At 31.3% G+C, this 10,401-nt stretch overlaps 3 protein-coding genes across 4 annotated transcripts in view; 1 reads left to right on the forward strand and 2 right to left on the reverse strand.

Annotated features, from left to right (window-relative positions):
* The window catches only part of LOC117177527 (proton-coupled amino acid transporter-like protein pathetic), an 89,547-nt gene that overhangs the window by 16,448 nt on the left and 62,698 nt on the right, over window positions 1–10,401 (forward strand). The window contains exons 2-3 of one of the 2 annotated variants that reach the window (XM_033368301.1): window positions 467–669; window positions 745–886. The gene's annotated coding sequence lies outside the window, so the exon portion shown is untranslated. The remainder of the gene's footprint in view (window positions 1–466; window positions 670–744; window positions 887–10,401) is intronic. The other variant, XM_033368302.1, reaches the window with a different exon arrangement.
* Window positions 94–1,667, reverse strand: LOC117177530. Its single transcript, XM_033368304.1, has 2 exons — window positions 1,396–1,667; window positions 94–1,198 (listed from the first exon to the last, which is right to left on the reverse strand). The coding sequence occupies exons 1-2, from the start codon at window positions 1,513–1,515 to the stop codon at window positions 359–361; spliced, it is 960 nt and encodes a 319-aa protein (XP_033224195.1). The 5' UTR covers window positions 1,516–1,667; the 3' UTR covers window positions 94–358.
* On the reverse strand, window positions 4,450–6,045 carry LOC117177529. Its single transcript, XM_033368303.1, has one exon. The coding sequence runs from the start codon at window positions 5,815–5,817 to the stop codon at window positions 4,522–4,524; it is 1,296 nt and encodes a 431-aa protein (XP_033224194.1). The 5' UTR covers window positions 5,818–6,045; the 3' UTR covers window positions 4,450–4,521.

A 10,401-nucleotide genomic window follows, 5' to 3' on the forward strand; every position in this document is an offset into this window, starting at 1 on the left:
ACACTTAAAAAATATTACTCCAGACTTGAAAAAGATTTCGGATAAATAGAGTAATATCTAGAATATCAAGTAAATTTAAACACTAAGTTTTTAGCTTTGATCCACACACAAAATGTTGAAGACAACTAAGAACCAATTTTTCTCCTAGAACAAATCCTTTTTTATCTGATAAATAAAAACAGAAAATTTCATATGTCCAAAATAAATCCTACAATTTATAGACAAGCGCCAAAACGTACATTTCAATATATAAACGGTATGCTTTTGATCAATTTACATTCAATTGAAGATCGAGAATTATGAACAAAGAAAGCTGAGTAGTTCAGAATATCTAATCTACAAAATTGATTTATGTCTTTCAACTACAATCACAGCGTTTTTCCATCTTGACTGTGGAACCACATTTCCGAACAGTTGATTCATTCACTTGAAAATTATTTGCTTGTTGATATTGCTTTTGTTTTAGACGAGGGCAGGATCCACTCACGATCATTGGAGATTTTCCAGAATATTCATTCTTTCCAGGATTCCTTAAGGATGGACAGCAAGGTCTCAAATTTTCATCAGGTGTTTTGTGTCTCACAGACTTTATGGATACCGGAGAAGATGGAGGAGCAAGGCAACAATTTCTAGGAGCTTCTCCAGCTCCAAAGCTGCCTCGATTTTCAGGTTTGCACATACATTTTGGTAAATTCGAGTCCTTACATTCAGTTTGAGATGGAATTTTTTTACACTGAATTACAGGACTGTTTTCTTCTCCTTTAAAGAGGAAAGGCTTCTTGTTGTGGGGAATTTGAAACTGTGTGACAATTTTTCTCCCGAAGCAAGAAACTCTTAAAAATACTGTCACTTCGCCAACTGCCTGTCCAGTTGCTGTTGTGATTTTGTAAGTATCTTTGCTGGTTTTTGAGGAAGCTCTAGATTTGAAGACTCGATTACTAAGAACTGCGTTGATCAGATTCTTTGCCTGGATTTGATGTGTTCCTATTAACATCACATCTGGCAAAACACCAGGAGGCAATTTTTTGTAGACTGACATAATTATCGGGAAAGAATAAAGAGGTTTTTCCAAGACTATTGTTGGCAGGGCAAAGAGGCAGGATTTTCCTTTATTGAATATTTGAGAGTCTCCTCCTATGCATACACAGCCTTCTGAATCTGATTCTTGTTCGATATTCACTGGCGGGAGGCTCAAAATCTAAAAACCAAAATTAGATCAATTTCGAAATAATTCATTATAAAGAGAAACTAGATAGAAAATTTATTATAAATTGCTTATGTCAATATTTTCCTCCGGAAGAATTTTGTATCATATTTTCTGGATAAAATAACGGCCTAGCAAAGAATTTTCAGTATAATGCAAAATATTTGTATCCATTAATTTTTTTAAATTACTTGAAATGAAACGCAGGTCGTCACTGGAAGCATTTTATCATGCATGGCTCGAACCGAAGGAATATTTACTCGTTCGACGAGAAATTCAATTAAAAATAGATGTTGCTCCGAATCACTCATTTTGCTTAATTTGAGAACTAAAATTTGTATTTACGAAAAAATACTACCCAGTAATAACCTTATCTGGTTCCACTAGCTTTTTCATTTTAACTAGAGTCGTTTTATTTTATTATTTTCTTTCTAAGTAATCATATTTTAAAGATCATTAACGAGAAAATTTATAACCTTAAGAATTTGCAAGTCAAAAATAATTGAAAAATAATTTCCAGGTTGTTTTGTTCAGATTCAAAATTTCAAAAAAGTAATCTCAAGCTTTTCGAATATTATTGTCCAAGGACAAATTACAATGGGAATGAACAGCTCATATTTTTAAAAATCATTCAAGAAATTTAATTTTTCTTTTAAGAATTCAAGTCAAACTTATTATTAATCACTTTAAATTTTAATAATGTAAAATTTTCTTTTTGTTATTTTTATTGAATTATGCAAAATAATTAAAATTTAGTTTCAAATTAAGATTAATTGTGAATTTAAGTCCAGAATTGTTATTTTAAAGTTCATTAAAAAAAACACAAACTTACAAGATCTAATTGTGCAAGCAAATTGCACAAGAAGGCTTGAAAAGAAGTCTGTTATTTCAAAAACTGTTTTTAAGAAACAATTACTCAAGAACACCAATTTGTGTAAAATAATTGTACAAAAGGAGTTAAAATAAGAGAAAAATTTTCAAATAACATTGTAAAAGGGCTCATTAAAGACACATATATGACGATTGAAAAGAGAGGAAGAAAAAAGAAAGACATGCAACTACAACGCTCTCCGCTTTCATTTTTTAATTATTTATCGATATTTTTTATTCAATCAATGAGTTTTTCTAGGGAAAATTTTAAGAAAGCACTTTAAAAAAATTAGTTTTTCATAGGTACTTTTTCGGAATAAAAAATTATATCGTTTAAACCAAAAAGAATGTACTAAAATTATAAAAATTATTGCATAATAGTCATGCTACTTGGAATATGAACTTGAAATATTTTCCAGATTGATAATATAGTTTAGAATTATTAAAGAATTCAATTAAAATATTTCTTTTATAAAACTTAGATAATATATGTTATATTTAAGTGATTATTTTCAAGATTTAATAGACTTTCATTTTTTTCAAAGAACATTGAATTTAATAGGAGAGAGTAAACTACCAAAATGAGCAAATCCTTATAATATAAATATTTAAGTTTCAGACTAATTTTATTTTTATGTTTATTGTTTAGCATTGTATAATTAACGGTCATCACAGTACCTATTCTCACTAAAAAATGAAAATGTACATTTTTTTCAAAAAGAGCTGACAAATAGCTGACAAAAAAGTTTTATAAATTAAATAAACATATAATCTAATGCTTATTAACATATTTTTATTAGTTGAACATGTCGCACTATAGTCTCTTTTTACATTCTCATCATTTATGATTGAGAAAGTATTAGAATTGTCGGAAATTTGATATCACACTTTTTCAACGGATCTCCACGTTTCGAGACCACCTGAATCCGAAAATCAGGTTTTTACGATGGCGTCTGTCTGTTTATCTGCCTGTCCGTCCGGCCGTCCGTCCGTCCGTAAACACGATAACTCACGAAAAAATTAACGAATCAAATTCATCTTTGGCACACTTTTTTATGTCCTGAAAGAAAGAACGAGTTCGTAAACCAGCTATTTTTGATGAAAATTCAAAAAGTGAGCGCATTTTGAAAATTTTTGAGACCACTTTTTTCTGAATTTGAAAATTCTATGTACGGATATTTATAGTATTAAAAAGAACAAACAATTTATCCTCATGACTTTTTTCGATTAAAAGAAAATTCTCAGAGTTATAGCGTTTTCAAAATTTTTTTAATCAACCGAAAATCAAAATCTGAAGCCAAAAAACGCACGATATGATAAAAAGTCAAAAGATGAAAATTATTTCTTTTCGAAAGCCCTACAAGATTATCATAACCAATTGTTTGATTTTCTTCAAAAATCGAAATTTCAAATTTTGATTGCACAAAAAATAATGGAAAATAAAAAATTCAATTTTGTGGACAAACTATGTAGGATACGAAAAAATATGAATTAACAAAAATGGTTATCCCAAAAAAGATCTACAACTTCGTTAAGAATCACTTCTTGATAGGATGCGTACTTTTTGTTGTATTCGTGAAAAATAACGTTGAAAAAAATAAAATAAAAACAAATGTGTGGAAAAACGACGAAAGTTACTAGAAAAAAAAATCCAACAAAACCTGTTTACAAATGTCTGTTGGAAAACGTATCATCTTTGACTATACTTAATTAAGTAGACAATTCAGAATATGAAGACGCATATTAATACTGCCATCTAAAAGAGATCTTTTTTATAAAGTTTTTTTCAAGCATTCCAAATGCAAAGAATAAATATCCTAGCGCGAAGCGCGAGGTAACCTATCATCGAGCGCGAAGCGCGAGATACAACCTCGCGCGCCTTAGGCGCGCTCAAACTTCCGAGCGAAGCGAGCCGCGCGCGATGAGAATGTGTCCGCAAAGCGGGCATATTTTTTTAACTAATACAGGCATTTAACTAATTATTCTTTATTTTAATTGGTTTTTTGTAAAAGCCAAAAAAATGCTGTGAAATTGAAATCACCACTTAAAGATAGGACAAAAACCACTTCCAAGATGACGAGTTGATTGCCATTCCTAAGGAAAGATATTTTGTTTTTAATGAGCAATGATAATTTTAAGAAATATCGATGCTGTAGGTGTAGGTGAGATAAAATATTAACTCAAAAAAAGATAAATTTGTTGGGTTTGAAATTTTTATAAGAGTGAACTTTATAAATAGACATATAAAATTTAAAAAAATCGGTTCTCCTAATAATTAAAAAAAAATCTCACTAAATTTAGAAAATTTAAAGAATCATAATCCAAAAATTATATTAGAACAAACTTTAATCAACATCGTTTTCAACTTTACAAGATTGGAAATCTCAGTAAAACTTTTTGGAGACTTTAAGTCATATTTTTAAATATGGTTAGATGAGGAAGAATGATTATTTTTTCTTGCTCTTCCCACTTTTGGCTTTCTTAGCCACCTTAGCCTCTTCTTCCGTCTGAGCCTCCCTAGTTTCATGCCTAATAGGCGCTCTTCTTTCCGGTCCCTTAGGAGTCCTCATTTCAAGTTGAAGGTCAGATTTCTCATCTGGACCTACAAGTCCCTTCTTCCCAATTCTTAGAATGAAAACATCATGGTCAGGATCGGGATCGCAATTTTGAGCATCAAATTCGTTAGCCACTGTAACCGTAGGCTGCTTGTTTTCACCATCATCCAAAAGACCAGAAACTTTTAAAACCACAGCCTTTCCACAAGGTTGAGCCGGTCCTCGACTTGATTGGATCGGTCCAGTTCTTTTTCCAGATGGACTCAAATTTTCAGAAACAGGTTTACAAGAAATTTGTCTTTTTCCGCCTTCTCTCTCTTGTACTTTTGATCCAAATAGAAAATCTGCTTGTTTTAAACACTTCTCCAAATTAGATTCAATTTCTAAACCTTGTTTAACAACAGCTCCTATACTCAAACCACAAGGCAAACAAGGATGTCTCTTTGGTTGACAAACCTCACAAGGAGCTTTCTTAGAAAAATCATCTTCAGATTCTTTACAAAGATCAAATTCCTTTGAATCTATCACTCGACACTTGTAGCTTAATCCTTTGTCATTGATCTTATTTCCCTTGAATATGTAAGACTTATTCCCTCCTGGTGCTTCAAATTCTGTCGTGATGCTTTGGCCATAAGAAGAAAGACGGATAAAGACTTTGATTGAGCCAATCAAATCTTCTTTAAAAAATAAAGGGACATCGTTTTCAAAAACCTGCGGAGGTGGAACTCCGAGATACCAACATTGTAGCATCTCTTTCCTGAGAGCTGCAAATTGTTTCGTCATATCAACTTCTGCTTCTCCCACGAGGATGTCAGGATTGATGTCTTCTGGCATTTTTTTCCTTACAGTCAGCTTGATTTTAAATTCTGATATCTTTTGAGTGACGGAGTATTGAGCCACTGAAAACATTATTGAACGGCCTGAGTAAAAATATTCTACATCGTCGGAAATTCCTGCTTGGGGTTCGAACATGGGATCTACTGGGGTCACTTCCAGATCATCGTCTTTGAAGTTCAGGAACTGAAAACCCACACATGTGGGCACAAAGAACATTTGATTTAGTTTTGCTAGTCGATCTCCTCTTAGTTCGTGGATGTAAAATTCGAGGAGGAAAAGATACTGTTCTTTGAATTCTGGCGCTGGGAGCTGTTTTTCTCCAAAAACGGGGGTTGGTTTTATGAGAGCCATTCTGTCTCTGTCTTCATATTATTTTCTGCATAATTTTAGAATTGATAATTGTTAGATAATTTCAGGCGGAATGATAACACAAATAATTTAGCAAATCTCATAACCCCGAATTTAAAATTTTGAGTAATTGTATCTGACTTGTTTGAAGTTTGCAAAGAGTGATTCTTAATTTTGTTTTCATTAAAATATTACGAAATACGAAGTCGGGTTGTGCCGGTTATTTACTTCTAAATTAGACAGTATGTGGTGGCTGAATTGTTTTAACACGAGTCAATCAAAATCAAACCACGTGGTTAATGGCAATTAAAAGAGAAGATGCAATATAATTTACTGAGACAATCTGGTATCATTTCAGGACATCAAATATAAATCACATAACCTTGTACCTTAGCTTTTTATCACCAGTAGTTTTAAGCTATTAGTTTTTCCCATAAAGAAATTTCCTTCTTAGAGTTTTTTTGATAAATATTCAAAAGGCAGGATTCAATAAATAAAAGATAGTAAATAATTTTTTAGATCTGAAATATTAAATTCTTTTAATTTTATTGAAATAAAGGATTTTTTTAGTTCATGGTTCTTTGGATTACAATAGGTCTGAATTTTAAATTCGATTCAGAATTAAGGAACAATTTTTTGTCTAGTTCCCATTTTTTTCACTGGAAATGGAAATAAAATTCTTAATCTGAGAAATCTGCGTGTAATAAGCGGAAATGTTTCAAGTACTTTTAATCATTCGTTGCCTTTGTGAAAGAATATTAGGCATTAATGAATTATTATTTCATAAGAGCATTTTTATTTGATGCAACTATATATTTCCAAGTTTGACAACCACCGCATCTTGATTATTACTTTACGGATGTGACGCCCATGTTTTTATCCGATGGGGCTTTGTTCAACTTTAAGGCTACACCTCGACCTGGACCAATTCACAAATGTATTGCCAAGCAGCTTAAAACCATTCCTGAAAGATCTATTATAAATTATAAATTAGTAATTTTTTTTGAAAATTTATATGATGTCTTCTTAAATGTTTAAAATTAATATTTCTAGTAAATTAAATTTTAATACTCAAATAATATGAATAAAAATAAAAAGATAGACTTATTTTTTAAAGATTTTCTAAGAATTTGTACGTTTTCTTTTTATTGTATTTTGAAACTTTTGTTAGGTCTTTTATTCATTTGATGTTATCAACAAAATCTACACATGTTCATTTTCACTTTTTGAAATACCAGCAATGTTAAATAGTCATTTTAGACTAATATTGCGTTTAAAATTTTTTTTTTAAATTTGTACAGGGAAATTTATTTTTATCTGTAGAAACATATTCTCGATACAAATTGCAAGAACTTTCTTATCTTGAATAGTTTTTAAAATTTGACCATTTTATTTTATCTCGGAATTTTTATTTTTTATGCTAAATATAATAAAATCCTTAAAAATATTCAAGATATGGAAAATACCTGTAGTATCTTTCGAAAATGAATTAGGATGTAGAAATGAGCACAGGTCGATAATTGGTTGTTTGTATGGGTTTTTGTTTTAATTTTACAGTTTCTAAGGCATTAACATAAAAACCTCTTTTTAAATGGTTGATCAGTCAGCTGCCAAGTTTCATTGAAATCTGTTTAGAAATACGCTGACTATCCAAAAAAAGGCCCAAAAACCTTATTATTCCAGATAAGGATTCTTGGTAGCTCTTTTTTTGTACCAGGCAACGATTAGCTTTGGCGAATCATGATTTTTAAATTTTTGGATTTCTACAAAGTCAAAACTGAATTGATATATCCTAAAAATTTGGAACTTTTCAAATGTAAGAAAATTTTAATTAGTATAGGTCTAAATAAAAAACTCTGTTTTTGAAAGAATTTTCAAATCTGAAAAATTTGAATTTGAAAGCCTTCGAGTATATTAGAAAGAACTTCGATATTTCTGATTAATTTGGAATGTTTAGGGCTCTAGAGCCTCTCGAGGGCCGCCCATGAGGACCTCCAGAGCCTGCTACGTGGGCTTTTCCATTTATCCATATCGAGATTTTCAATCCATTTAAGATACCTTACTACATATTATAAGAATATTGGATTGAATTAAAATTTAAAAATGATAGTGTCTGCGTCCCTTTTCCTTTTCCAGCTCCCCCTTCTCTTCTAGACTGGACCGTGTTATAAACCCAGATAAACGTACGGATTGTACGTACGTTTATCTCAGTATCTGCGTTTATTAAACAGAATAAACTAATAATAAAATTTGTTGCTGTGAATTTTTTGAGGGCTAAGGTTTTATACACACAACTTCCCATTTTTCAAAACACATATGTTGTCATGGAAAAACAAAAGAAAGGTTAACCAATATTTGGTTAAATTTTATCCTGTAAAGTTAATTTTTGTTGCAGCGAATCTTTCATCGGAAATCGATGTAAAGTTTATCTTTTGATTTTTTCTGTGTAGCCGTACGTATATTTATAACGTGCGCCTTAACAATTACAATAATTATTAAGATACCTTATCTTAATTTATAAAAAAACCTAAGTGGAAATAAATTTTATTTAAAATGACTGCAGACTGAAATATTTGAATCAAATCTATTTTTAGCTGTATATTAGATAAATGGGTTAAGTAAAATGAAGCTTTGGGATAATTGTAGATATTTGGGGTGGAAAATTCTTAATTTCTTCCCAAAGATGATCCTCATTTTCGTCCTGATTGGAAAATTAGATTCAGAATCATTTTCGTTTCACTTAAATTAAAATGAAATAATATCTTATACATTTCTAGAGGAATTCATTAAACAAAATTTCATCCAGGTGGTATTATCAAGAAGTAGACAATTTAATATCTGCAATCTAAAAAAAATCAATCGAGAACAAACATAACTGAATTTAAAAATAATGAAACTAGAATCGTAACCAACCCGCATTATTATACATTATAATTATGTACCAAATTTTATTTTATTTTAAAATAAAATCTTCTGTTTTCAATTAAACTGAATTATGTATATGAATTAAATTCGATCTCTTTTTTGAATGTTTGGTATCCTATGAAATTCATGAAACGTTACAGACTCCTAAATATTTTGCATAACTTAACGTCCAGTCAAAGTAATCGAGTACTCTCGGGAACTACGTCATAGGGATTCAAAATTTACAGGCGCCTACAATATTAATCATGGTCCATTAGAAATAATATAGAACCACATTGGACGATTTAAAAAGTCTGCGGCAATTTTTGAGCTACAGGGGGATCGATTACACACATTAAATCTCTAAAAAACGAGATCAATTCAATGAACTGACCAGCACATTAATTCATAATTGAGTCACATCTAATGGAACCAAGTCGAGATCAATGCTGCGCGTTAAGATTAACGTGCGAAAACTGATTATGACCTTCGTTACTTAGATTAGAGAAATTTACATTGCCATCAGAGAAGAATTTATAACACATTACTTTGAATCAAAGAAGCTTTTAATTTAATTAATATTTTATTCATTCGAAGAAATTTTCTTTAAATCAATTTTGAATCAGTCGAACTTATTTTGCATTTAATTTACTAAAATTTTATTTTAATTTACTGAATTTTATTATCCGGAAATTTTATAATTGTCGGAAAATTTAGCAAAACTCAACGTCATCACTAAACGACCACTTACTCCGGGCGTTCTGACATTTTTGTTACTTTGTTTGATTCTCTAATAAGGGTTATGAAACTATTGTGCGTTTTTTTTCTTCTTTGCATTTGAAACTTGATGTCGAATGAGAAATATTTAAAATCCAGAAAAATATGTCGAGTACCCGAATACCCGATTATCCGGATATCCAGGTACTCGAGTAATACTTGTGATCTCGGGTCCCCGAGTATCTGAGTAAATATACGAATACCCCTCATGAAGTCTTAGCCCTACTTTTTACATTTTAACATATTTCTAGAAGACCAACAGTTTCTATATTAAAACCCAAAATGTCAAACTCGAAAAAAGTTTTAAGTTTTACTATGAAAACTATTGGTCTCAAAGAATTTAGTTAGGGGGAATAAAACGTTACGGACAACTGTGCACGTCGATGGCCACGGGCACAAATGTGCACCGGTCCATCTGTGCACGTCTAAATTTTGTCGTGCACAGTTTGGAGTGTCTCATCTGCGCACGTGCACAGTTGAGACACTCCCAAAAGTAGTGCACGTCGTCATTTTCACGTTCACAGTCATCATGTTAACAGTAGAGAGTAGATAGTATACCAGTGGTCGGCACGCTCTTGCCCTGGGCAGGGTAGTCTGCCCTGGCTGCCCTGTGACCTACTCTCAGGGCAATACCTGAGAGCTTGGCCAGACCACCCCTTTCCTCAGGGGTCCTTTGTTAGAAAATGGGACAAAAATGTGAGATTAAAAAATTCGTAATTTTGCGATGAGTGAGTTAAAAGTAATATATTTGGAATCTGCGGATAGTTCCGATTCCAAATACATGTAATTTGTCTATAAAGGTTAAAAATTTGAGAAGTATTTAGTATTAAATTGACTGTCAATCTGATGTTTCTTTATTACAAACTCCTTCAAATTTTTAACTTTTGTAGGCAAGTAATATATCAT

The sequence above is a fragment of the Belonocnema kinseyi genome, chromosome 7 (assembly GCF_010883055.1).
Source record: "Belonocnema kinseyi isolate 2016_QV_RU_SX_M_011 chromosome 7, B_treatae_v1, whole genome shotgun sequence".
In the NCBI taxonomy this organism is placed as follows: Eukaryota; Metazoa; Arthropoda; class Insecta; order Hymenoptera; family Cynipidae; genus Belonocnema; species Belonocnema kinseyi.

What these genes read in the sequence shown, in the direction of transcription:
- LOC117177530 (XM_033368304.1), bottom strand. Translation starts at nt 1,515, where the DNA reads ATGAGTGATTCGGAGCAACATCTATTTTTAATTGAATTTCTCGTCGAA. An exon ending in CGACCTGCGTTTCATTTCAA is followed by an intron (nt 1,199 to 1,395) that starts GTAATTTAAAAA and finishes TTTGGTTTTTAG; the next exon opens with ATTTTGAGCCTCCCGCCAGT.
- LOC117177529 (XM_033368303.1), bottom strand. Translation starts at nt 5,817, where the DNA reads ATGGCTCTCATAAAACCAACCCCCGTTTTTGGAGAAAAACAGCTCCCA.